General features: G+C 38.9%; 3 protein-coding genes across 4 annotated transcripts; all 3 read right to left on the bottom strand.

Annotated features, from left to right (window-relative positions):
* Nucleotides 1–1,258: 1,258 nt before the first annotated feature.
* LOC129094886 (carboxypeptidase N subunit 2) lies at nt 1,259–4,499 on the bottom strand. Its single transcript, XM_054603187.1, has 2 exons — nt 4,418–4,499; nt 1,259–4,224 (listed from the first exon to the last, which is right to left on the bottom strand). The coding sequence occupies exon 2, from the start codon at nt 4,213–4,215 to the stop codon at nt 2,647–2,649; it is 1,569 nt and encodes a 522-aa protein (XP_054459162.1). The 5' UTR covers nt 4,216–4,224; nt 4,418–4,499; the 3' UTR covers nt 1,259–2,646.
* A 10,418-nt stretch (nt 4,500–14,917) lies between these two features.
* Nucleotides 14,918–20,001, bottom strand: lrrc15 (leucine rich repeat containing 15). Of its 2 annotated transcripts, XM_054602831.1 has the most exons (3): nt 19,722–20,001; nt 16,861–17,256; nt 14,918–16,716 (listed from the first exon to the last, which is right to left on the bottom strand). In XM_054602831.1, the coding sequence occupies exons 2-3, from the start codon at nt 17,246–17,248 to the stop codon at nt 15,536–15,538; spliced, it is 1,569 nt and encodes a 522-aa protein (XP_054458806.1). In that variant the 5' UTR covers nt 17,249–17,256; nt 19,722–20,001; the 3' UTR covers nt 14,918–15,535. The 2 variants fall into 2 exon arrangements, with proteins under 2 accessions (XP_054458806.1, XP_054458805.1); XM_054602830.1 differs by having other exon boundaries at nt 14,918–17,256.
* A 3,013-nt stretch (nt 20,002–23,014) lies between these two features.
* Nucleotides 23,015–26,635, bottom strand: LOC129094849 (platelet glycoprotein V). The gene is made up of 2 exons (XM_054603134.1): nt 26,506–26,635; nt 23,015–25,359 (listed from the first exon to the last, which is right to left on the bottom strand). The coding sequence occupies exons 1-2, from the start codon at nt 26,525–26,527 to the stop codon at nt 23,375–23,377; spliced, it is 2,007 nt and encodes a 668-aa protein (XP_054459109.1). The 5' UTR covers nt 26,528–26,635; the 3' UTR covers nt 23,015–23,374.
* Nucleotides 26,636–27,946: the final 1,311 nt, after the last annotated feature.

The raw sequence follows: 27,946 nt of genomic DNA on the forward strand, positions 1-27,946 counted from the left end.
TAACTAAATATGGCTATGAAATAAATACTCAAATGAATAAGTGAGAAATACATATATATAGAAATATAAATATAAATATATAAATGAGTCAATAAAGCTTGATAAATAAGTAGTTTTTTATTTAAAAAAAGGAATTTCCCTACTTTTAGCAAACAAATAAATAAATAGATCAAGGTAGGAGGTTAAGTTCAGAGTAGGCGACCAGAAGATTTCTACTGACTCCAATTTTTGCCCTTTCTGACAATCAAAAAAGCCTGGCAATGCAATTGTTTTATCTGAAATCAAAGAGACACAAGAAAGCAAGTGTAGAGCGGACTAAAATACACCAGTCACTCAAATATGGATAAATAATAAAGACATCGGACTGCTTTTTTTATTTGAAGACGAGAATAGCTTTGTGATGCAACGTCACAGGAGAGGACTTAACAACAGCTAACCATGCAGCATTACACACGGCTGCAATTCAGAGCGGGATGAAATATTTAACAACACAACTCTTCAGTTGAGTTGTGTAGCATGTTGTTATTCATCAGTGCAAGACATATCTTTGATTGTATACTGATGGGCAAGAGTTGTTATATGATTAAGAAGCTGAAATTAACAAATACATAACATTTTGGTTTACATTCTGTCTTTTCTGATAAAGCTGCCGATTTATAATTTCCCACTGACATCAGAACACCCATATCTGATGTAATTGAGTTATCCCACTCTGCTATGTGTGTGTTTCTCCATATAGCCTCAAGGTAAATCTGATAAAGCAAAGTTATGTTACCCTCATTCAGTCTCTTTATTCACACGACATGCTGCCTTCATACATTTTTCCGTCACAGAAAGACTCCTCTAAAGTGATTTATATAAGTTTCCATGTCTGGAGTCTCAGATTGGATCCCATCTGATTTAATATGAACACATATTTTATTTACTTGAATCTAGATTCTGTTGTCTCTGTCACTTGATTTCAACTCGAACCTACTCTTTAGTCAAGTACAACAGTTTCACCTAGGGCAGTAACAGCACTGGGAGTATTTTAAGAAGTGAAAAAATTAATATAGTAAATAAATATGTTTATGTTGGCTTGTGTTTGAAAGTTGCTGTTTTATCCAATACAGAAATGTCCTCTAGTGGAAGAGATTCATATATGTGGATCTCCACATTGCTGTTTTCTTCTTTGCACAAACAAGTAAACAAAATTCAGTAAAAGGCACATCTGAGAAAGAGAAACTTTATGTCCACAGAATATTAAAACACAGCAGTTTATTAATCGTTCAGTAGGCAAACACATGACATTGTTAATACTTTAAATTTTGCATTAAAACAAAATGGTGAAAGACATTTTGATACTTTCCTGTACATCAGCATGACAGACAGAAAAGTGAAGGGCGTTGTCTTGTTTAGTGGGATCGGTGGTTTCTTTCACACGTTTTTTTTTTTTTTTGTGAAATAATTACATAATTAATCTTTACTCGTCCCAGGAGGGTAGATGTTGTTGGAGGGATCCCAGCATGCACAAGGGCAACAGATTCAGGGACATTCATCTCTGTTGTGTGTTTTTGCAGCTTTATTGTTTTGACATTTTGTCATTTAGTGTTTGTCCACTTCTCCTAAATTGTATATCTTGTTATTTCAGTCAGTTTTATGAGCAAAAATGTTAATTCATTATTTAGAGTCACTTATTAACCTAACTTGTAGTGTTTGTAGCTATTTGGTCATATACTGTAAAGCGATTTGTACTTTATTCAGTAACTAGGTTAAAATGTTGACTTTGAGTTTTAAGAGGGTTTGGACAGTGAATGGACTTATAGCCCCTACAACCTTATAAATATATTTTAGTTCATATAAAAAGGGCTTTTACATTTTTTTAATTGGACATATATTTTTTAAATCCGGAAATGAAGGCCCACCCTTCAAAGTTACTGTTCAGTGCCATAGTCATTATTCTATACTATACCATATTTTAAAGGCATACAACTATTAAGATTAATTTTAGTTTTTGATTATGTTATTAACACCAATACCAGTGATGAGGACAAAATACAGCTGTAATACTTAACTAGAGCAGAAGAAACAAGCCCATGCGTTTTATTCAATCTACTAGGACTTCACCTAAATTCTAGACACATGTTCACCCATTCTAAATGGTGTTCAATTGTGTCCTAAGCTCCTCTTGTTTTCTCTGAATGAGAATTTGAAGTCTCGTGGATCTCTGTCTCCCCCTGCTGAGGGTGTTTGTTGTGCCTGGCTTTCAGTCATAAAAAACAAACAGATTTCCAGGAAGATGTTTTTTAATGGTTGTACAATGCATTATGCATATTACACATGATTAAGCTAACATATATATATATATATATATATTTAAATTATATATGTTTTTTTTCAGAAATACTTATTATATAATTAAATATGTTTTTTTCAGAAATACTTTAGAGCAAACAAATTCCAGATGAGACATTGCCACATGATATGTACAACCTGCTAAACAATGCAATCAGCAACAATATATTATTAGTAATGTATAGCTTACTTTAATATGGGGTTCAACATCTCACCCAAGGATGCTTTGGCAGGTCATATGGCTGCTATTGTGTTCATTTACTGTCATTGGCATCAAAGAAGTAAGATTTCTCTAAATTGCTGTTGTTTTGTTTAAAGTCCTACAGTCTCTGCCTCTTGTAGAGGCCTTAAACTGACCTCCCTCCTGTAGGAGAAACGGGTGAGTGTAGTGGTGGGTGTGGTGGTTGTGGGGGGTGTAGTGGTGGTTGGTGTTGTAGGAAGTGGTGTTGTGGTAGTAAGGATGGTGGTTGTTGGTTCTGTGGTTGGGAGTGCTGTGGTAGTTGTGGTAGTTGTGGTGGTGGTTGTTGGGGGCAGAGTGGGGCAAATAAATTGATCCTCTGGTAATAATTTGATTTCCTGCCCTTTTAGATTTTCTGGATTCTCACAGACAACAGGAGACCTAATCTTGTCAGAGTTGGCTTTCATCCAGAGGTAAAGATTCATCAGATTGCAGTCACAGTTCCACGGGTTGTCATTGAGGTAAAGCTTTTTCAGTTTTATTAAACGCTCAAAAATATCATCAGGAAGCGTCTTGAGGTCGTTGTGAGCTAGCCTGAGTGTGCTCAGTGATTGCAGCTTTTCAAACACATCTGTGTCCAGCGAATGTAACTTGTTGTTCTGTAGATTTAGCTCTATGAGTTTCTCAGGACCTTCAAAGTACTCAGGATGCAAGGTGACAAAGCGATTCTTAGACAGATCTAACTTCTTGAGTTTCTTCAGAGGGCTGAATATTCCTTTTGGAAGATCGCTAAGATTATTTTGACTCAGACTTAATTCTATCAATTTAGGCATTTCTCCAAAAAGCACAGGTGGTAGACTTGTCAGTTTATTCTTCTGTAGAGTGAGAGTTTTAAGCAGAGGGAAACCAACGAAGAATCCTTGAGGTAAACTAGTCAGAAGATTACTATCCAAAAACAGCTTGTTTAGTTTGTCTTTATGTGGAAAAAGATCAGGTGACAAGTCTTCTATTTTGTTTCCTTGCAGGCTGATTTCCTTCAAGTTTGGCAAATTCTGAAAAATCTCATCAGGAATAGTGATCAGCTGATTCTCGTAAAGCCGTAGAGTCTGCAATTTGTTTAGGTTTGAGAACCAGTCAGCAGATACAGCAGAGAGATTGTTTTTAGCTAAATGGAGTATTATAAGGTTCTCAAGACTGTCAAACGTCCCGTCTTCAATGGATTCTATCTCGTTCGCATGTAACAGCAGCTCTTTTACTTTTTCAAGACCGTCAAACAAGCCTTTCTCAAGACTACGGAGCTTGTTTAGCTTCAGTATAATCCTCTCCAGGTTGCTGAGGTCTTTAAAGACTCCAACTGGGATCGATGTTAACGGAGTGCTGGAGATCTCGATTTGCTTGAGGTCTACCAAACCTTCAAATGCTCCAGGCTCAATAGATGTCGTGTTGGTGTTCATGAACTCCACCTTTTCAAGCTGCGGGTTTCCAACAAAGGCTCCTTTGGGGATTGTTTCAATCTGGCTATCCACAAAGAAAACTTCTGTGACAGCTGGTCCCAGGAAGCTTGGGATGTCCATTGTAGATGTACCAAAGGCAGCCTGGTTTTCTTTCGGGCAGTCTGTCTCCTTTTCACAAAGTTTGTTTTCAGACAATAAAGTCTCAAACAGTAAAGAAAGAAAAAGAACAACGATTTCTCCTCTTGACATGGTTATTCACTAAAAAAAGAAAGAAAAAGTGATAATGTACAAATTTTATAATTGAGTTGATTAACTTTGACCTTGTAAACAGTTAAGAAGGTAGTTTAATGTGTAAATAATCAATAAATTATCAATAACATCATAAAAAGCTTTGCTATGCCAAATGATCATTAACTCTATGAGCTGTTACAGTCAAATGCCAAAACCTTACCTTATTATTTTCCGTCCCAGGATGAAACTGACACAAACACGCTACATATCATTAGTTATTTCCTGTATCAATGTTGGCCAGCAGGACTGGAGAGTGAAGCTTCCTACGCGAGGCGTGGTATAACACTTCTGCAGCTCGAGATAAGAGCAGGGACGGAAGGTTTTTGATATTTTAGCGGGTTACTTCCCTTCTCTGCAGCATGGCTCCAATAGTTTGGGAATTAATGAATGATTGAGCTTTCACCACTGATTTTTAGACTGCAGTATACCATCTGATGTGTTAAATTATTCACCTAGGACAGCAGCTTAAACTCCAGATAAAATAGCTTGAGTATTCATCATTCATGTAAATACTGTAAACACTAAAGGGACTGTGTGTAACATTTAGGGGTTAATGGGCAGATATTAAATAAAAATATTCATAACTATGTTTTAATCAGAGTATCATTACCCAATACTAAGAATCTAAGAACAATGCTTTTACTGTACCTACAATAAAGTATTCTAGAGTAAAAAGCCAATACTTAATCAATACATCTGTGAACATGGAAAACAAAAGTGAAACCTAGTTCACTCGGTTCACGCTGCTATGTTTACACAAGCACAGCTTGAACAATTGGCCAAAAGCTTTTTTTGGTAAACTTCTGCCGACTGAGACAAAGCAGCCTGGTGGAAATAAGACAGGAGGAATGACTGATACTGACCGACGTCTGTGTTCTTCATTCTTTATAAACTTCACTCAGAAATGTTATTTATTTTATTGAAATTTAACATTTGTTTCCAGTGAATTATTAATGACTTTATATGGTGACTTTTCTGTTGTAAACATAATGGTTGCTGCTCTAAAAACATTATTTAGCTATATCTAAATTATTAATACCTTCTAATCATGCTCTGAATTTATTTGTTTTTAAAATCTTATACATATTTTTAAAAACAATTATTTAGTCATGTAGAAGAACAGAATATTAATAAAGGTATCCCCTAGTTGTCCTAAAATCCTAAAAAGGGAGAAGCTGAGCTGAGGGGTATTTATTTGATTACTAGATGCCACTAAAACTTAGACTGTCCCTTTAACATTCTCTATGGCAGTAGTTCCCAAAACTGGGGGCACGATTCACACACACACACACACACACACACACACACACACACACACACACACACACACACACACACACACACACACACACACCGGTAAAACAATATAAAATAAAATTATAACAAATACAATTGCAAACAAGTTGTAAAGATAGGGCACTATATCATATGGTTGCACCTAATAAATAAATAAAAATAATAATAATAAATCAAGCAGAACCGACGTGACACGAACTGTGTTCCATCCACGCCCCCCAGAGAGAGAGAGAGAGAGAGAGAGAGAGACACCCAGCGACACAGAAAGAGAAAGAGAAAAAGATAAGAGATAGGAAGGAAGCGATGTAGCAAGATGGGCAGATTTGTGACTGGTACAAAGCGCAAATCAGATGGCAAGTCTGCTACAGCTGTAACAGATGACGCGAGCACCACAACAACGGCACAAAAAAAGGTAAAAGCAAGAAAATATAACGAGGCATATCTGTCCCATCACAAGCACTATGGTCGGCCAAGAAGAGAGACCCCAGTGTGTTGTGTGTCTTAAAATACTGACGGCAGACAGTATGAAGCCCACTAAATTGAAAAGACACTTGGAAACCCACCACCCCGATCATGTGAACAAGCACCTTGAGTTTTTCAAAAAGAAATTGGAAAACTGTCATGCCCAGCAGAGTCACTTTGTAAAAGCTGCATCTGTCCCTGAGTAACTTGCACATCTTGTCTTTGATCAGTCATTATTCTATATGTAGGATTTTTTTTTTCTTGCACACTAATTCAGTTTGAAAAACCTACTGTTAAATAGGGAAATGTAAGTTGTTGCACTGTTCCTAACCTCAATTTTGACATTTGAAGTTAATTTTACTTGAAAATATATTCAAGAATGTAATGCAATTAATCTGTCTGAAAGCACTACTTGAAAGCAATCTAAAGTCCAATCTTTTTGGAAATTGATTTTATTATTGCTATTTGTTTTTCAGTAACACAAACTGAACAATAAACTGTGAAGTAGAAAAGTGAAGTGATATGTACTTATTTTAGAAAGAAAAACAAATATTTTATAGAGTTTATATATTATAATGCAATGAATTCAAAACAAAGAAGGTACGACCCATTTGGGGTGGGTGGGGTCGGGTGCGGTAGGGGGGCTTACAATGTTCCTATATCATCAAAGGGGGCTTGACAGAAAACGTTTGGGAACCACTGCTCTAGTGGAAGAGATTGATATATGTGCATCTCCACATTGCTGTTTTCTTCTTTGCACAAACAAGTAAACAAAATTCACATCTGATAAAGAGAAACTATATGTCCACAGAATATTAAAACACGGCAGTTTATTAATGGTTCACTAGGCAAACACATGACATTGTTAATACTTTGAATTTTGCATTAAAACAAAATGGTGAAAGACATTACGAGAGCAGATTTTGATACTTTCCTGTACATGCCCGCAGCATGACGGACAGAAAAGTGAAGGCCGTTGTCTTGTTTAGTGGGATCGGTGGTTTCTTTCACACATTGTTTTTGTGAAATAATTGCATAATTAATCTTTACTCTTCCCAGGAGGGTAGATGTTGTTGGAGGGATCCCAGCATGCACAAGGGCAAAAGATTCAGGGACATTCGTCTCTGTTGTGTGGTTTTGCAGCTTTATTGTTTTGACATTTTGTCATTTAGTGTTTGTCCACTTCTCCTAAATTGTATATCTTGTTATTTCAGTCAGTTTTATGAGCAAAAATGTTAATTCATTATTTAGAGTCACTTATTAACCTAAGTTGCTTGTTGGCATGCCTTTGGACTGTGGGAGAAAGTTGGAAAACCCGGAGAGAACCCACGCTGCCACAGGGAGAACATGCAAACTCCACATAGAAGCAAAAATACGAATCTGAAAACAATACAATAAAATCTAGAGGGTAAAAGACCATAATAAAGGAAACAAAATGATTTTTTAAATTCATTTTAATAACAATATATAACAATATAACTTATAATAAGGGTCATATATAAACTAAATTGCTCATGTGGATCTTAGAAAAGGTGGCATTTTGAACTAAGATACATTTGCAGTCTTTGTAGCTATTTGGTCATATACTGTAGAGCGATGTGTTTTTCCATTGTTTGGACTTTATTCAGAAACTAGGTTAAAATGTTGACTTTGAGTTTTGGACAGTAAATTAACTCATAGCCCCTTCAACCTTTTTAAGTACCTTTTAGTTCATATAAAAAGGGCTTTTGAAAAATGTTAATTGGACATATATTTAACATCCGGAAATGAAAGCCCGCCCTTGCTGTTCAGTGTCATAGTCATTATTCTGCTGTACCATATTTTATAGGCATAACAGCAGGTGAACCGTTTCTGTTAAGATTCATTTTAGTTTTTGATTATGTTATTACTACCAATACCAGTGATGAGGACAAAATACAGCTGTAATGCTTAACTAGAACAGAAGAAACAAGCCCATGCGTTTTATTCAATCTACTAGACTTCATCTGAATTATAGACACATGTTCACCAATTCTAGATAGTTTCCTAAGCTCCTCTTGTTTTCTCTGAATAAGAATTTGAAGTCTCGTGGATCTCTGTCTCCCCCTGCTGAGGGTGTTTGTTGTGCCTGGATTTCAGTCATAAAAAAACAAACAGATTTCCAGGAAGATGTTTTTTAATGTTTGTACAATGCATTATGCATATTACACATTATTAAGCTAACAATATATATATATATATTTATATATATATATATATATATATATATATATATATATATATGTTTTTTACAGAAATACTTTTGAGCCAACAAATTCCAGATGAGACATTGCCACATGATATGTACAACCTGCTAAACAATGCAATCAGCAACAATATATTATTAGTAATGTATAGCTTACTTTAATATGGGGTTCAACATCTCACCCAAGGATGCTTTGGCAGGTCATATGGCTGCTATTGTGTTCATTTACTGTCATTGGCATCAAAGAAGTAAGATTTCTCTAAATTGCTGTTGTTTTGTTTAAAGTCTTACAGTCTCTGCCTCTTGTAGAGGCCTTAAACTGACCTCCCTCCTGTAGGAGAAATGGGTGAGTTTGACCCTATGGTTTGTCCTCTCCCTGGGCTGCAACAGGCGGTATATAGACAGGGTGAACTTAGCCAGCGCCAGTGTGCAAATGATCACCACCAGCAGCAGCGCGGTGTAGATCATCATCTGAGATTTGCACCCGTTAACTTTGTTTCTGTACTGATATGTGAAGGAAGGCGATGGGTCTTGAGTGACCGGCTCCATAGGACAGGTGAAGATCACCGGAGTGGTCTGTTGAGGAGGCGTTGTTGTTCGGGTGGTGGTTGGTTGGGTAGTAGTGAGGGCGGTGGTTGTGGGCATAGTTGTTGAAGGTGTAGTTGTGGTTATAGAGGTTGTGGCCATAGTTGTTGAAGGTGTGGTTGTGGCCATAGTGGTTGTGGGCATAGTTGTTGAAGGTATAGTTGTGGTCAGAGTGGTTGTGGGTGTGGTTGTTGAAGGTGTAGTTGTGGCCATAGTGGTTGTGGGCATAGTTGTTGAAGGTGTAGTTGTGGCCATAGTGGTTGTGGGCATAGTTGTTGAAGGTGTAGTTGTGGCCATAGTGGTTGTGGGCATAGTTGTTGAAGGTGTAGTTGTGGCCATAGTGGTTGTGGGCATAGTTGTTGAAGGTGTAGTTGTGGCCATAGTGGTTGTGGGCATAGTTGTTGAAGGTGTAGTTGTGGCCATAGTGGTTGTGGGCATAGTTGTTGAAGGTATAGTTGTGGTCAGAGTGGTTGTGGGCATAGTTGTTGAAGGTGTAGTTGTGGCCATAGTGGTTGTGGGCATAGTTGTTGAAGGTGTAGTTGTGGCCATAGTGGTTGTGGGCATAGTTGAAGGTATAGTTGTGGTCAGAGTGGTTGTGGGTGTGGTTGTTGAAGGTGTAGTTGTGGTCAGAATGGTTGTGGGTGTAGTTGTGGTCATGGTTGTTGTGGGTGCAATTGTTGTCAAAGTGGTGGTTGATGCCGTTGTAACGGTGGTCGTGGGTGCAATTGTTGTTATTGTGGTTGTGGGTGTGGTTGTTGGCAGAACAGTAGTTGTTGGTATTGTTGTGGTGGTTGTGGCTAGCTGTGTGGTGGAGACAGGGCTCTCTGTTGTAGTTGTTGTTGGCAAAGTGGTTGATGGTGTTGTGGTGGTTAGGAAAGTGGTTGTTGGTTCTGTGGTTGGGAGTGTAGTGGTGAGTGTGGTGGTTGTGGGGGTGTAGTGGTGGTTGGTGTTGTAGGAAGTGGTGTTGTGGTAGTAAGGATGGTGGTTGTTGGTTCTGTGGTTGGGAGTGCTGTGGTAGTTGTGGTAGTTGTGGTGGTGGTTGTTGGGGGCAGAGTGGGGCAAATAAATTGATCCTCTGGTAATAATTTGATTTCCTGCCCTTTTAGATTTTCTGGATTCTCACAGACAACAGGAGACATAATCTTGTCAGAGTTGGCTTTCATCCAGAGGTAAAGATTTATCAGATTGCAGTCACAGTTCCACGGGTTGTCATTGAGGTAAAGCTTTTTCAGTTTTATTAAACGCTCAAAAATATCATCAGGAAGCGTCTTGAGGTCGTTGTGAGCTAGCCTGAGTGTGCTCAGTGATTGCAGCTTTTCAAACACATCTGTGTCCAGCGAATGTAACTTGTTGTTCTGTAGATTTAGCTCTATGAGTTTCTCAGGACCTTCAAAGTACTCAGGATGCAAGGTGACAAAGCGATTCTTAGACAGATCTAACTTCTTGAGTTTCTTCAGAGGGCTGAATATTCCTTTTGGAAGATCGCTAAGATTATTTTGACTCAGACTTAATTCTATCAATTTAGGCATTTCTCCAAAAAGCACAGGTGGTAGACTTGTCAGTTTATTCTTCTGTAGAGTGAGAGTTTTAAGCAGAGGGAAACCAACGAAGAATCCTTGAGGTAAACTAGTCAGAAGATTACTATCCAAAAACAGCTTGTTTAGTTTGTCTTTATGTGGAAAAAGATCAGGTGACAAGTCTTCTATTTTGTTTCCTTGCAGGCTGATTTCCTTCAAGTTTGGCAAATTCTGAAAAATCTCATCAGGAATAGTGGTCAGCTGATTATCGTAAAGCCGTAGAGTCTGCAATTTGTTTAGGTTTGAGAACCAGTCAGCAGATACAGCAGAGAGATTGTTTTTAGCTAAATGGAGTATTATAAGGTTCTCAAGACTGTCAAACGTCCCGTCTTCAATGGATTCTATCTCGTTCATATGTAACAGCAACTCTTTTACTTTTTTAAGACCGTCAAACAAGCCTTTCTCAAGACTACGGAGCTTGTTTAGCTTCAGTATAATCCTCTCCAGGTTGCTGAGGTCTTTAAAGACTCCAACTGGGATCGATGTTAACGGAGTGCTGGAGATCTCGATTTGCTTGAGGTCTACCAAACCTTCAAATGCTCCAGGCTCAATAGATGTCGTGTTGGTGTTCATGAACTCCACCTTTTCAAGCTGCGGGTTTCCAACAAAGGCTCCTTTGGGGATTGTTTCAATCTGGCTATCCACAAAGAAAACTTCTGTGACAGCTGGTCCCAGGACGCTTGGGATATCAGTTGTAGATGTACCAAAGGCAGCCTGGTTTTCTTTCGGGCAGTCTGTCTCCTTTTCACAAAGTTTGTTTTCAGATAATAAAGTCTCAAACAGTAAAGAAAGAAAAAGAACAACGATTTCTCCTCTTGACATGGTTATTCACTAAAAAAAGAAAGAAAAAGTGATAATGTACAAATTTTATAATTGAGTTGATTAACTTTGACCTTGTAAACAGTTAAGAAGGTAGTTTAATGTGTAAATAATCAATAAATTATCAATAACATCATAAAAAGCTTTGCTATGCCAAATGATCATTAACTCTATGAGCTGTTACAGTCAAATGCCAAAACCTTACCTTATTATTTTCCGTCCCAGGATGAAACTGTCTGTTACAGCAGTGAGGAGACACAAACACGCTACATATCATTAGTTATTTCCTGTATCGATGTTGGCCAGCAGGACTGGAGAGTGAAGCTTCCTACGCGAGGCGTGGTATAACACTTCTGCAGCTCGAGATAAGAGCAGGGACGGAAGGTTTTTGATATTTTAGTACTTTAATACTTCCCTTCTCTGCAGCATGGCTCCAATAGTTTGGGAATTAATGAATGATTGAGCTTTCACCACTGATTTTTAGACTGCAGTATACCATCTGATGTGTTAAATTATTCACCTAGGACAGCAGCTTAAACTCCAGATAAAATAGCTTGAGTATTCATCATTCATGTAAATACTGTAAACACTAAAGGGACCCCTAACATTTAGGGGTTAATGGGCAGATATTAAATAAAATATTCATAACTATGTTTTAATCAGAGTATCATTACCCAATACTAAGAATCTAAGAACAATGCTTTTACTGTACCTGCAATAAAGTATTCGAGAGTAAAAAGCCAATACTTAATCAATACATCTGTGAACATGGAAAACAAAAGTGAAACCTAGTTCACTCGGTTCACGCTGCTATGTTTACACAAGCACAGCTTGAACAATTGGCCAAAAGCTTTTTTGGTAAACTTCTGCCGACTGAGACAAAGCAGCCTGGTGGAAATAAGACAGGAGGAATGACTGATACTGACCGACGTCTGTGTTCTTCATTCTTTATAAACTTCACTCAGAAATGTTGTTTATTTTATTGAAATTTAACATTTGTTTCCAGTGAATTATTAATGACTTTATATGGTGACTTTTGTAAACACTGTTGTAAACATAATGGTTGCTTTTCTAAAAACATTACTTAGCTATATCTAAATTATTAATACCTTCTAATCATGCTCTGAATTTATTTGTTTTTAAAATCTTGTATATATTTTTAAAAACAATTATTTAGTCATGTAGAAGAACAGAATATTAATAAAAGTATCCCCTAGTTGTCCTAAAATCCTAAAAAGGGATAAGCTGAGCTGAGAGGTATTTATTTGATTACTAGATGCCACTAAAACTTAGACTGTCCCTTTAACATTCTCTATGGCAACCTACCAATCACGGTGGGGTATATGGCTCTCGGGGGCGGGACATCGACCGGGCTTGATGCAAGCAGAGAAACATTCTCAATGAGTGACAGTGACAGCAGCGTTGCCATGGAGAGTTTTCTTCCGTGCCTGGCTGGCTGCCTCGTTTCTATTCGTCCCAGCGCGCTGCGTTCACAACACCTCCAAAAAAAAGTTTTTTTAAGTTGCTGCCCAGCGGGACATTATACGTATATATGTCTCTCTCTGACAAAATAAATCAAAGTGATGCGTACGCGGCGAGATAAAAGAAAAGTAAGAAAATAATGTAGCCTAATGTGGTCTGCAGTCACATACCGACACCTGTCCGTCGGCAATAACAGTCCCCGATAACCCGGACCAATGAATTTGTTTATTTATTTTTTCATCTTATTTTGTGTTAAAAAAATAAAAATAAAGACATTTGAGAAGATTGGAATTTTTTTAACAAAGCTTTTGTTGTGGAATACCCGATGCGGCCCAGCCTCACCCAGACTCTGCCTCCAGCGGCCCCCAAGTACATTAAGTTTGAGACCCCTGCTCTATGGTATACAAATATGGTCATTTTTAACATGTGCATCTGTTCCCACATCAGAAAAAGCAGAAACTTTCATTTCACAGGCCTTTATCTCCAGTTTGTTGATTGTGTTTTATTTTGATTTCCTTCCTAGAACATTGTTATTGTCAGGCAACAATTAGACAAACATTAGAGCGACTGACTCAGTTGTTTTGGCTGGCAGCTGTAATTGCAGGAAAAGCAAAGGGTGGAATATTTGGATTTTATCTACATGTTTCAAACATTATTCTGACTCCATTCAGTAGATGGCAGTCTTTCATAAACAATTGAGTTACTGGTGAGGGAAATAAATATCAGTAAGATAGGTGGTTGTAGTTATTACCAGTGATAAATTAACATCATCACCCCATTAAAAAAGATACAGAATTCTGTAAATGCAATGCTGTGTCTACTTATTCTAAACTTCCTTGTGCTCCTCTGGACATCCCACAAGCAGAAACTTTCATTTCACAGGCCTTTATCTCCAGTTTGTTGATTGTGTTTTATTTTGATTTCCTTCCTAGAACATTGTTATTGTCAGGCAACAATTAGACAAACATTAGAGCGACTGACTCAGTTGTTTTGGCTGGCAGCTGTAATTGCAGGAAAAGCAAAGGGTGGAATATTTGGATTTTATCTACATGTTTCAAACATTATTCTGACTCCATTCAGTAGATGGCAGTCTTTCATAAACAATTGAGTTACTGGTGAGGGAAATAAATATCAGTAAGATAGGTGGTTGTAGTTATTACCAGTGATAAATTAACATCATCACCCCATTAAAAAAGATACAGAATTCTGTAAATGCAATGCTGTGTCTACTTATTCTAAACTTCCTTGTGCTCCTCTGGACATCCCACAAGCAGAAACTTTCATTTCACAGGCCTTTATCTCCAGTTTGTTGATTGTGTTTTATTTTGATTTCCTTCCTAGAACATTGTTATTGTCAGGCAACAATTAGACAAACATTAGAGCGACTGACTCAGTTGTTTTGGCTGGCAGCTGTAATTGCAGGAAAAGCAAAGGGTGGAATATTTGGATTTTATCTACATGTTTCAAACATTATTCTGACTCCATTCAGTAGATGGCAGTCTTTCATAAACAATTGAGTTACTGGTGAGGGAAATAAATATCAGTAAGATAGGTGGTTGTAGTTATTACCAGTGATAAATTAACATCATCACCCCATTAAAAAAGATACAGAATCTGTAAATGCAATGCTGTGTCTACTTATTCTAAACTTCCTTGTGCTCCTCTGGACATCCCACAAACTAAATTGGTACAATCAACAAAACCAGTAACATACTGATGATAAATATATGTCTAATGACTATGTAGTGACCACTTCTTCATGTCCTACTCCCTCTCCCTCTCCTCTCCCCCCTTACTTCCCCCACCTACCCACATGGTTTCTACCCGTAGTCACCTCCGCTCCCACTTCCTGTAAGTCGCTTTGGATAAAAGCGTCTGCTAAATGACTGTAATGTAATGTAATTAGACCATAATACTGCAAAAAGTAGACCACAGCATACTGTGTAAAAACATAATTTCACTACTTTCAGACGTGTTAATGTGTTTCTTTCTTTTCATTTAATGTATAAGATGCAGAATGCCAGCCTAATGCTACTTCCTATTCATATAACCTAACCTCATTTGTGGCTAAACTCATGTTTAGAAGCATTTAACGGGCGTTTTATCCTCCTTTTCACTCCTGAATATGTGTAGATAGCAGTTTATTTGCCATCAGATTCAGGGAAGTGAAACTTGCATGTAGTACTGCTTAGTTCAGTTAATGATTAACACAAGGTAAGAGTTCTCCCACTAAAAATAGTGCATTTATTCAACCTATAGTAGCATTTTGCATTGTAAGTGTCAAAACCATTGGATGAATTGTGTTACAGTGGAGTCAAAATTACATGTTTTCATCGATAGCCATTTTGCAAAAAAGTAAAACTGTATCCTTAATGCATTGTTGTTAGCACAAAAACACAATGTCAAACTGCAATTACTAATTTTGAAAAATGAAATACTAATACCGAATGCACTCTTAATTCTACTATAAGAAGTAGACTATTTCATTGCGTCTGAGCTTACATTCACCAAAATGTCCAGGTTGCCCACAAGATGGCAACATGGGTGTTTTCACCGTTAGTACATGCAAAGTCTGTTCTCTTTTTACAGCAAACATGAAGAGGAATGCTGGCTGGTACATTTGATCATTAAAAATGGAAAGCTAATGAATTTAAAAGTCGACTTGTTTGTTCTAGCTGGTACATCTGAATTGAGCCAAAGTGGTTCTTTCTGTTGCCTTTAAGACTTTAAAATCAACTCTGGGCTTCACATTTTCGAAGTAAACCACAGAAATCAGTGAGCACTTTGACTTGGCTTTAAAAGTTCTTGCGTTGCTAACATTGGGTGGTCTAATCTACAGCACAGAGTTCTTAGTACGGCGGCCAATATTTCCCCTGCCTCTCTTGTTCCTCCTCCAGCACATACAGCTGATGATGACGGTGCTAATGATGACAGTGGCCACTACAGCAATAACGATGAGGATGATCGAAGTATCATTAGAATCTGTTCCCGTCTCTCCTTGGCCACCACTGGTCACCTCCTCATGCTCTGATGTGGGGGTGGTCTTGACCGCAGGTGAGGAAGTGCTTCGTCTAGTTGGAGGAGTGTGGGGTTTCCTCCGCCTCTCTGTCGAGGTCAACACAGGCTCCTCTGTAGAGCCGAGAGGCAGGAAGGTCTCATCTGCCAGCAGAGCGATTATCTCACCGTTCAGACTGAAAGGTGTCTCACAGACTACAAGAGTTTGGTTGGCCTTGGATGGGTTCTGTGTCAGCCAGTCTCTTAGTGGCAGAATATCCTTGTCACACCTCCAGGGGTTCTGCTGCAAGAGAACTTCCTTTGCCACAGTGAGGGCATCAAGACTCTCCTGTGGCAGGTTGGGAAGGGAGTTATTTCGCAGGTCTATCTGTCCCAGGTTGCTCAGGCCTTGTAGAAAACCTGACGGTAGGGAGCTGATGGCGTTGTGCTCTAAGGAAATGTTGACCAGACTGGGCATACCTTGGAAAACCCCAGGTTGCAGGGTTGTAAGCAAGTTGGTGTGAAGCGATATCTCTCCCAGCTGCTCCAACCCTCGAAAGGCCCTGTTGGATACGGAGCTGATCTGGTTGCGACTGAGCACAAGTAGACGCAACTGAGTCAGGTTCCTGAATGTGTCATCCTCCACATGGCTCAGCTTGTTGTCATACAACCACAACTCTTGCAGGGCCATGGGCCCAAACACTCCTGGTCCCAGACTCTCCAGCTGGTTTTCATACAGGGAGATCTGGGAAAGAAGGGGCAGGTTTAAGAAGATCCCTTGTGGAAGAGACGTGAGCCTGTTGTTGGAGAGGAACAGCTTCTTAAGTTTCAAAGTCTTGGAGAACAGGTCATGGTGGAGATGAGTGATACGATTGTCATGCAGGGATAGTTCCTCCAGGTTGCCAAGGTCATCCAAACTGCCAAGGGGGAGTTCCTTCAGCAAGTTTTTATTTAATCGTAAGGTTTGCAGCTTTGAAAGCCCCTTGAATGTCTCTCTATGTAATTGACTGATTTTGTTTCCTGAAAGAAAAAGGTATTGCAGCTCAGTAAGAGGGTGAAAAGTTTCCACAGGTACAGAAGTGAAAAGGTTCTTACTGAGGTCAAGGCTTTTCAGCCTTGCCAACTGGGAAAACCAGTTAGGACGGAGTACCAGGAGCTTATTACCCTTCAGATTCAGAGACTCAAGCTTCTGTAGATTTTGGAACACGGCCTCAGGGAGATCTTGCAGTTCGGTGGTAATAAACCCTATGGCACTTATGTTTGGAGTGGAATCAAATGTGCCGGTGCGAACTTCCGTCAAAACAGTGTCTTTAATCACAAGGATGCCAAGGACATACGAAAAATCATTTAAGTCCTCTGGTTTCAAGAAATAGATACTGCAATTAGAGAAGTAGAGGGCTGTGGTAGATGAGGGCAAAGATGTGGGGAAGTCTGAGAGGCCACTGCAGAGGATTTGGGTTCCTTGACATTTGCATCCATCCGGACACGCCCAAACAACAGCATTGATAGAACAGAGAAGTAGGAGCACATGAAGTGTCAGGGGCAGCTCCATTATTTGACCTAGAACAAAAGAAACGGCTATGTTACAGTCAAGGTTGGTTATGATGAATTAGATTTACATGAATGGCAAACGGCTTTGTGAACATGTCATGGTCGTAACATACAAAATATGCCTTTTTTTGTCTTCTAAGGTGCACGCAAATTTTACAGGAAGAATTTGGTTAACTCGGAACTGGCAGCATATCACTCCTGTGAAAAATTTTCAATGCCCTCCGTAGCTCTGGAGGACCTGAGTCAAGTCTAAGGAAGATACTAAAATTAGTTTACTTCACATTTTTAAAAGAACGCCAGTGTTATAAATGGTGGTGTGGTGTTTTAAAGACATGCATTAAGCAGGCAGGGAGGGCGTTGCAAAAGATACTATCTAGTCGCACTAAGAGCTTTGCACATGTGGATGCCAGTATCCCTGTCTAAAAGCTGACTGATTGTAGGACTCATCAAAAATGCCTGAAACACAAAACAACAGAGATAAAGCACTGAAATCTAGTACAAAACATAAATGTTTGCAACTCGGAAAGTAATTTAAAGTCTTTGGCATATGTTGTTTTCACTTTACCGCACTACTCTCTGAGACATGATGTACATTAGTTGTTGTATCTAGGACAGTAAAAGAAGTGACAATGGTCTGTTTTTCTACTCTCACCGTAAGAACAGCCACAAAGGAGATTCTCTGCATTTTAAATTATCACCATAATAAGACAGTTATACTGAAAGACAACTCTAATTAGTAACAGTGCCTACTTGCAGCCTCAGCATTCCTGTTTAAACTTAAAATGAGACATTTGCATGAATTGATTCAGTGTTGTACTTTGTTGCCTGTGGCTTCATCAACACTGCCAATGGGTTGGCTGGTAAACCACCATGCTTAACAACCCTTTGTCATTAAAACCATTTATTCAGGGACTGCGTTCAACAGTGTGGAGCTCTCATAAAAAGTTTGCTGCAAAATGTTTTTGAAGTAAATCCTCAAACCACAGAGTATATTTTAATTGAATATAGACAAGGCATTAGGTTTGCTGCCACAAGCCAAAATGATCTCTGTGTTGTGTCTAAAGTGCATCTTCTCATGACGGACTGTCTGCACATGTTTGAGGCTGTGGTGGAGGCTGTGCTTGCTGTTTGTTATGGCACAAGAGACTCCAACAGCAAAGCTGTGCCAACATAAAGACCTGCTTCTCCATACAAATCCATTTAAAGTTCTGCAACTTAGGGTTGGCAAGCATGAGTTGTTTCTCAGTGGCTGAGATGTATTAGGGTGCAGAGAGAGTCTTTTCTGAGGAAGTAACTTTCTAAAGAGACCAGAATGTCCCTCAGATGAGCCAGAGGAAGCCGATTTATTTTCTTTCTTTCATTTATTCTTTTTATGTTTTTTTCCCATCAAAGCTAGAGGGTCATAAAATACACCCTTGGGCATGAAAGCTGTTTCGATTTTCAATATATTTTGTACTTATCTGCTTTCATTCAAGAGGTGGCATGATGGGTCCCTGCTGTGAGTTGGAAAATTATGTTTTCATTAGTAAAACTATTTTTAAATATGTTTTTCTGTACTCCCCATCCTACCAGTACTCCAACTCTACTCCTTCCTTACTTTTAATAATTTGTATGTTTTTTTAGGTTATATTTTAGGTTATATTTTAGGTAACTACCACTGGTCTCATCACTATCACCAATTCCCTTTTTCTCCACTTCTGTGAATGCAAAAAGTTATAGTTCACATTCAAGGTCAGATGTTCATTATTTAATGTGTTATCTGTATACAGTTCCCCTTTCCTTGAATGAGTGGGAAACATTACTACTTTAAAAAAACGCTGTCAGGATAAATGGATTTAAGCAGCTTTAGTAGCTTTCAGACGCATGACTCATTCTAGCATCACTGCTTCTGGAAACAAAATCAGCAGAACCTGAAAGCTTAACGATGTTTCCTTTCTGATATATAATGCAACCAAACCCACTGTCTGCTGCTGACTGCGACAGTCTGGAGAGCTCTGCTGTACAGTGTAATGTTTTAAGCATTTCCAGTCCACCATTCATTGCTCTGTTTTTCTTTTTACCCCTTGCCATAGCTCAAGGATCAGCAGTCTCATGAAAAGACTGCACTAGCATATAAGGTTTTTTATCACCACTTTATCTAACATAGTGTTAGATGTCAAGTTATCCAAACTATTAACTAATATCCAAAGAAAATAATTCACATAATTCAGTGCAAACCTATAGGCAGTATTGTAGTTTACACATGAATACAGACATTATTCTGCAAAATCAAGGGTTGCATTATGTACAGAATTGTAATGGTAAGATAAAAGTACAAACAGACGTAATGCTGTTATAGCTCATTGATTGTTATCCTCATCTTGTTTAGGTTCAGATTAATTCCATCTTCCTGCCTCATTATCTTTGACAAGTATGTCACAAGTATGTAGCAATCAGCTCTCTGTTCACCAAGACCGCCATTTTGCAGAACTTACCTCTCGTAGTGGCTGACGATTGAGTGAACAGAGACGGTGGGTTGGTGTGGTTATCTTTTATGTGCGCGTCCTCCCTTCCTTCTCAACCTCGCAAATCCTCTGATGAAAGTTTCCAGCACCATCTGAACTCTCACACCATCACATTTTCCTATTCTTCATCATCATTAGATTCCCTTCACCAGCCAGTTTTTTGTTTTTTGCCCTGAGCTCATGAAATCTGCAGGTCCTTTCTGAGGCTTCAGTGGCACTGTTCAGCGTCCCAGCTGTTCCCCCTGCCCCCTCTGTTACTCTCTCACACTCACGCTCACATTTTTTGCTAAATGTGGTGGTGGGGGATCAAGCTAGAAAGCGGAGGCCCCACCCTCAAGGGGATTTGTGTTTACAGTAAGGGTGTCTGTGCTCGTTTTAATGCATGTAAGGCTATGTGTGAGCTGTACTTCATTTTAGGGGATCCATATGTTTTCAATAATGAAACTAGATGTTTTTCCTCCAGGAAAAAGAAGAATATTTGTGTTTTGGCCGTTAGGGTTACAAGGAGGGTGAGAATGTGGTTTGGTTCAAGACAATGGAGCTGGTTTTGTCTTTTTAATCATGACATTCTTTTGTGAGTACATACCGCCTTGTTTGGGGTGTGCACATTTAAGTATCTGCTGCACATATCTTTGAAATGATGTTTCCAGTATGCTTGTAAACTGATGGTTTGGGCAATTGGCAGTTTTGGACATTCAAAAATCCAACAGCTAGAGAATTACAGATTGCAAGATGATCTTAAAAAAAAAAATCACAACCTGCAAACATCTGTCTGTCACATGTGTTGCAGAAATACTGAATCGATAATGAACCCCTGGTGCCGTCATGTTTGGGAAAATGAATAAACTGCTTTGAGTAACGTTCAAATCTGGATTCAATTATTTCCTGCTGTTGCGGAGGACTGCTGTTTGTGTGCAAACCCAGTATGTGGGTGTATGAGAATGACTGAATCATGAATATCTTTTTTAGAATATCTTTTCTCAACCTGTTCATGTATATTAAATTGGATTTAGCTTTGGAGCTAAAATGTAGATGGTATGTTCTTCAATTAAACTGTGAAACAAAAAAGGCTGAGCAGCAAGTGTTCTGCTGCGTTTAACATTCCTGAGTTGCTATAAGTAAATCCGTTTCTTAAATAACATGACAAGCAAACTCACCACAGAAAACAGATAGGGAGGGTGGAGTTAACGTACAGACTGTCAGTTGCTGCAGTGCAGAAAGATCACACTGTAAACATGGAAATGATCTGGTTTACTGTAAAGATACTGGAAGACTGCTGCAACGGGTCGTACCAGCCTCAGCTATTCTTCAAGAGAATCATCACAAAGTATTTTTATCAATAACCTGGCACACATTATTCTCTGTATAGCAACAAGGAACATTTCCATATTTCCATTCTCCAGTTTCCAAACTTCACTACAGATATTTGTCCTCATTGGCCCATAACTTCAGTGATTAACTGGGCATACTGTATCAGACTGGGTGATACGTTAGGAGTCACTGTTGCGTAATGAGTTGTTATACCATAGTTTATTTAGAGAGTTAAGGATAAAAAGGACTGTTTAAGCGCCGCTACCTCAATTTCCAGTAAACAGGCTGCCAGCTCAGAAGTTAGGAAGCCGGTCAGTGATGTCAGCTATGTGAGAAATCCTTCCTGGTGTAGTTCCTGCCAGTTCGGGATAAGGATTCATCATATGGGAGTCTTTGTTGTTGTTTTTGCATCTACTTCAACCCACATTAGCCTGTGAACTTTTAAGTTAGTAAATTGCCAGTAAAAATAGATAACGTCTCGCAGTCTTACAGTCTTGCAGAAGTTCATGTTACTCATCTGAGTGAGGTCAGCAGTGAGCAGATAGATGAAGAAAAGTTGTAATATGGCTGTATTATTTACATATTCTCCTTTTTTTGACCAAAAATAGACACAAACAAATGATAACAATTTTACTCTTCTTTTTCTACATCCTTTCACATGTGTTGCAATTAGATAAGCAAGAGTCAGAGATTGAAGGTAGGAATGGCACTAGATTGAGTTTACTAGGGTTCCAGCAACAACTCTATATAGTAATATAATGAATTTATTTGTTCTGCTAAATATTTCAAAAGGAATTGTTATAAAGAAACAAAGAACTTGATTTAATGATAAAAAACAGAACCATTATGGTAATATTGTAGCTGTCTTGGGCAAAATGTTTTTTAACAGTTAATTATTGGATTTAGGAGGATTACCGCTCTACTTTTCAGGCAAGAGTCTGCGAAAACCAGTGTAACAAATGTGCTGTGGAAAATCCCACTCAATACCATGTTAAAATAAATTCATTGCAGTCTAATAAAGGCTGGATTTATAAAAAATAAATAAACTCCTCTTATTTTCCACTGTGGTCAGATATTTCTTGTGAACGCTGCAGTCTCTCCCCGTGCTCCCCTCTTTCACTGTGTCTGTCTATGTGTGTGTGTGTGTGTGTGTGTGTGTGTGTGTGTGTGTGTGTGTGTGTGTGTGTGTGTGTGTGTGTGTGTGTGTGTGTGTGTGTGTGTGTGTGTGTGTGTGTGTGGGAGTGTGTATGCCCACTGTTGTGTGAGCTCAGCGTACTGGAAAGGCCTAATCACCCGTTGCCATAGCAATGAACTTGGGTGCTGTTCACTAATTCATCCTCTTTTGTTTGCTGTTTGTTTTAAAGTCCAATCACTTCTCGTGGAATTCGTGGCATCCGCTGTCATTTTGTGTGGGTTTAAAAGATTTATAGGCTTTTTTGACCAGCAGTTGAAAAGTCTCTATTGTTTCGACCACAAAATAATAATTTCAAAAGTTATCATTATTATTTTATGAAAACTTTAGGATAAATTGAAACTATTTCCAATCATTTTCTTGGCTGTATAAGTTATATTACGTTATAAGTGACCTTGGACCATTCCAAAAAAGGGAATCATAACTGTGTGCACATTGTTGTGGTTCTGTTTTGTAATGGAAGCTTGGCTGCCGTTTTGCAATAGGAAGAGTACTCTCAACAGTTATTTTGCTCCTTGACCTTTTGGAATCCGAGAATTGACTGAATCAGAGCTTCCTGTTTTGAAGGAGGTGGCGAAGATGATGGTGTTCTACTTCCCGGTATCCAAAATATGATTCATTTTGGAAATGCATATTCCTCCCACATTCTAAAAAGATAAGAAGCTCAGCTTTCTCAAGTACAACTTGTGCCCTGGCACAAGTTTATAAAACAACCTAAAATATGCGTAGAAGTGTAAAAGAAAGAGACATTTGACCATAATGCATTTTATTCAGCCTGATTACTCACAAGTACATCAAAACATTGTATTTGAGTTGTGATGCCTCTTCGTGCAGTTTGAAGCCTTCACCGCTAGAGGGAAACAAATCACCTTTGACCAAACACAAAGCTATTTGATTTACTTTTGTTTCAAAGAAAAACAGCACATCCTCACCTTTGACAAGCTCTATATGATTAATGTTAAAATGATGAACAAACTCCAATCCGTTCCGACTGTCTTAAAGTAACACTTGAAGATACAACTTAACCTAACATCTAGAAAACCTACACCTAAGAGGGATCTTTTATAAAATGCAGCCTTTGGAAAAGTCTATTTTACACCAGGCCAGATTACATATTTTGTTACACTGGAGGATGTTCACACCCAGCCTTCAGCTCATCCATGCTCTTGTTGAGACGATTCAAACAATAAATGGAAGCAAGAATGAGGGAAAAGCCAGTGGCCACAAGATGGATGTGATTGAACATGAGGAGCCCGGTCAAGGCTGCATCCGAGGGCAGAAACCACACGTACACAGAGCCCTTGTGGACATTGTGGTGAACAAATTCGGGCCCCTGTTCAACCACCAATGTGTCATAGAAAGCACGTGAGTTGTAATAAAACAAGGGAGTCTCGGTGATGAGAAGGGACTCCTCGTTAGGCTGAGTGGTGGTGGGAGTCTGGAGACTTGTTGGTGGGGTTGTTGTATGTGAGGCAGATGGTTTTGTAGTTGGAGTGTTTGTTGGGATGGTGACTTGTTCGGTAGCTAGTTGAATGGTGGTTGATGTTGTTGTGGGCGGTGTGGTTGATGTTGTTGTTGGCGATGTGGTTGTTGAAGCTACAGCTGACGTTTGTCCACTGGTTGAAAAAGTGTGGAATGGTTTCGTTGGCTCATGTGTAGAAAAATATTGCGACCTGAATCTTGTACCATCGCAAAAGTTGAAGTCCTCATCACGCAGGGAGCCAACGGTACGGAGCAGGTGATACGCCGGACTCTGACATTTCACATCATTACTGTCAAGAACCACATGCTCATTATGTTTTATCCATTTGGCAATACCTCTGATACTACAAACACAGTCCCAGGGGTTGCCACTCAGAGTAAGACCCTCTAAAACTCTGTTTGACAAGAAAATATCTCCTGGAAGTGTCTTGAGGTCATTATTCATCAAATCAACTGAAAAAACCTGTTCAAGGCCCTGAAAAATATTATCAGGCAGGCTCTGCAGCTTATTGCCATTAAGAAATAGCTTGTTCAGTGTGGTGAGTCCGGACAACAGCTGAGGATGTAGATAATGGAGGTCGTTGGATTTCAACGAGAGCTTCTGAAGCTTGGGAACGCAGCAGAAGAGGTCTGAGGGCAACTCTCTCAGCTTGTCATTCAAATGGAAGTTAAGGCTCTGGAGTCCGGACATGTTGCTGAACAAATTTCCCGGAACAGTGGTGAGGTTGGTGCCATACAGATAAAAGTCTGTCATGTGAGGCATGGGACCCATAAGCTGGTCTGGTAGAGATAATAGCGGATTATTGTAAATGGTAAGCTGGATCATCTTTGGCATGTTGTAGAAGCTGTTTTCCGGGATCGCCTGAAGTCGGTTGGAGGACAGGGTCAGGATTTCCAGGTTCCTCAGAGGCCAGAACACCTGAGGTGGGAGGCTGGTTATCTGGTTCTGGTGGATTTTTAGCACCCTAAGGTTGACAAGTTCATCAAAAATTCCAGCTTCTAGAACCTCTATCTCATTGTAATAGATATTGAGCTCTTGGAGATTAGTCAAGGCATTAAAGATGGTTGGTGGCAACTTCTTAATGGAGTTCCTGCCCAGGTTTAGTAAGGTGAGGTTGATCAGTCCATCAAAAACATCTGCAGCAGGACTGCTAAGTCTGTTACGGGTCAGGACCAGTTCCAGCAACCCGACATGTCCTTTAAACATATCCGTAGCTATGGTCTCCAACTGGTTCCCATCTAAAAACAGCTGCTCCAGAGTGGTCAGTGGACTGAAGACCCGAGCCGGGAGGGTAGAGAGAGCATTGAACGACAGCATGACAGTCTTGAGCTGTGGAGCACCGTTGAAGGCTCTGGGATGGATAGTGTGTAGACCGCTGTTAGTCAGTCTGAAACGCAACAGGAGCTCATGGTTTGCCAAGCTCTGCTCATTTATGACTGCCATGTTTGTGTGAACAAGCTGCAGGAAGTTTGTGTTGACGGGCAGATGCTTTGGTATATCACTGATGCTGTTGCCGGAACACTTGACATTACCTCTAAAATCACACATGCAGCTGTCAGGGCAGAGCAGGTTGCAGGTGAGGTGTGGCAGTGTGAAGAGGACGAGGGTCATCCACAAGGTGCCTGAAAAGTGGAAATAAACACACATTTTGACACACAAAATCTAATCTGAAATGAAGCATGGCTCATTAATAATCCCCCAAATAGCAGAGTATAGTAATAATCTTTAACTGTTTATCCAAAACACCACCATATTCCTAAATTACATTTTTATTAATTCAGTTTTTAATGCAAAACTGAAATTCCATTCTTGACATAGAATGTAGAATAGAATAACAAAATAAATATAATGGAAAAACATTTTGATATTTTTTATCTCTTAAATCAGACCTGGGCATTGTACGGCAATTATCTTATGGGTGGACTAAAACCGCATTGCTTTTATTTTGAAGCCCATTTATTCTCACAGTGCACGCAATCGTGCACGTCAACTGTGCACGTGAAATGCGTGTGATTGACAGCCTGTCTACCTTCCGTGTCACCCCTGAAACATGCGAACATGTCGGCTCATGCCAAAAAGAGGAAAGTGGTGCCGAAAGCAGAACTTTCAAACAAATATGGACTACTAATGTTTCTTTACTGAAGTCAGAGTAAACCTGTGTGTTTGGTTTGTGGGGAGCATGTCGCCGTGTTTAAAGAGGACAATTTTCTTTTCTTTTTTTTTTTTTTTTTTTTTTGCACAGTTCTGAAAACATAAAATGTTTAATATAGGCATGTAAAGTCAAAAAGGCTACAAAACTGGGACACTTTTCTTTACACAGTTACACAGTTCAGTGACATGTCTTGTTTATTTTGGCTACAAAGATGATGTGATGTCTTTAGAAAGCTAAGACAATCCTTGTTTCAATAGTATATGAAACTCAAAATGCCCTTTGTTATTAATGTGACTGAAAATGAGTCAAATGTTTCACATTTTGGAAATTCTATTTGAATAAATGATATTTTTGAAAGCTAACCTCACCTTTTAATTGCCAAATAATAACATACACTCTTACCAGCGGTCAAAACAATGCCATTTACTGCTTTTTATATAGAAATAAAATGTATATTATGCATAATTGAGTTCGGCATTTTGGCCCGGCCCTCCAAAATATTTTCAGTTGCTCATTTGGCCCCCTGGGAAAAATAATTGCCCACCCCTGTCTTAAATGATAGTACAAAATACTAAATTGGGGTTAAAAACCAAAATAAGTTAAATATTCTACCAACCTCTGAAGTTAGAATCCATCATGGTCTGTTTGATATTATGATCAAGTTGCTGTTATCTGTGCTGCTCTTCTCTTAAGGGCTTTCTTAAAGAGATGAGTGCCCTGTCTATCAAGTAACCCTGCTCTCCGCTCCAAAAAAATGACCGCCCAAAAGTCAGCCATCAGACTACACTTCCTTCATACTGCCCAACCTTAACCCCCTATCATGCTTACCGTGGACGTGGAATACTATGACATTTTTGAATAAATTATTTCAATAAGCTTCTTTCACTTGACCCAAGTTTTATTGAACATTTATTTATTGTTTTTTTTGTTTTTATTAAACTTTTATTCAGCAAAGATAATCCTAGATTTTGATTCTCATTAACAAGGTCTTCATGGCCAAGATGGCAGCGTAACATTTCCACACAAGCACAACATAAAAATGCAAATAGCAGACTTAAAAAACAAACAGCAAAAAGTTAAAGGCAACATCATTTCTTTCCATAAAAGAGACAATAAACTTAAAACAAATCAGCAAATTATATCAACCAGAGAATTGGAATTCAATGTCAGGACAATTCTTAATCGTGTTTTACAAATCATGCATGTTTTAATAATCTAGTTTAAAATGTCTCTGTAGCTCAAAAGCACTTTCCCCAAAAATGCTTATTATGGGGTTTACTAACTTTCACAGTATTTACAATTGCCAGTTTCCACTGCCGCCCCACAATGAAGATCTTTGCCTTTCCAATGCTTTCTTTAGTTTTACTTTCCTTGCATGTGTTAAGTTTTTGGGGAGTTTTTATTTCTTGTCTTGGGCTGTGTCGGAAACAGTCAAGCCTTTGGGACATACACTTATTTACTGCTTTTGAGTGACAGAGGATGCTGGCTCAGTTCCTGTGGACTTATCTCAACCAGTTTATGGACCGAACTGACAACAATCATTTCTGCATCGAGGCAGTTAGGATGTTTGAACCCTAGTGTCACTTCTTCAATGTGTCTCCTCTCAACATGTCACATGTGTTTGTAGAGAGAGAGAAAAGGAAGTTTATCTGCTAGTCTTTGTATTTCATAGGCGTCTTGCTGACTGTCACAGTTAAAGTGAGTAACAGGCAGTGATGATGTTCTGCTGAGCAACCAGATACCAATAAGTTTACAACAGCATCCCATGCTAACTGAGTTTGTACAAAAGATGTGGCTACATGATGCATGTTGAATCAGCTAGCTTACACCCCTTTGTATTTAGGGGCAAAATAATCATGTCAGTAATGTGCAAAAATAAACATAACTGTTAACTCAGGACATTTTCTAGTAAGAGTAAATAAAAATTGAAGTCTGATTAAATTTATTTTTTCTTCTTGTACTTTTTTCTGTCATATTAAAGTATTTAAAGAGAGCTGGTAGTGATGGTAACAAAGAGTGAGTTTGTGTGTGTGCTGAACCGATGTAATAAAACTGTA

Source organism: Anoplopoma fimbria, chromosome 8 (assembly GCF_027596085.1).
Source record: "Anoplopoma fimbria isolate UVic2021 breed Golden Eagle Sablefish chromosome 8, Afim_UVic_2022, whole genome shotgun sequence".
NCBI classification, from domain to species: Eukaryota; Metazoa; Chordata; class Actinopteri; order Perciformes; family Anoplopomatidae; genus Anoplopoma; species Anoplopoma fimbria.

What these genes read in the sequence shown, in the direction of transcription:
- LOC129094886 (XM_054603187.1), bottom strand. Translation starts at nt 4,215, where the DNA reads ATGTCAAGAGGAGAAATCGTTGTTCTTTTTCTTTCTTTACTGTTTGAG.
- lrrc15 (XM_054602830.1), bottom strand. Translation starts at nt 17,248, where the DNA reads ATGGAGCTGCCCCTGACACTTCATGTGCTCCTACTTCTCTGTTCTATC.
- LOC129094849 (XM_054603134.1), bottom strand. Translation starts at nt 26,527, where the DNA reads ATGATGGATTCTAACTTCAGAG. An exon ending in GATGGATTCTAACTTCAGAG is followed by an intron (nt 25,360 to 26,505) that starts GTTGGTAGAATA and finishes TCCACTTTTCAG; the next exon opens with GCACCTTGTGGATGACCCTC.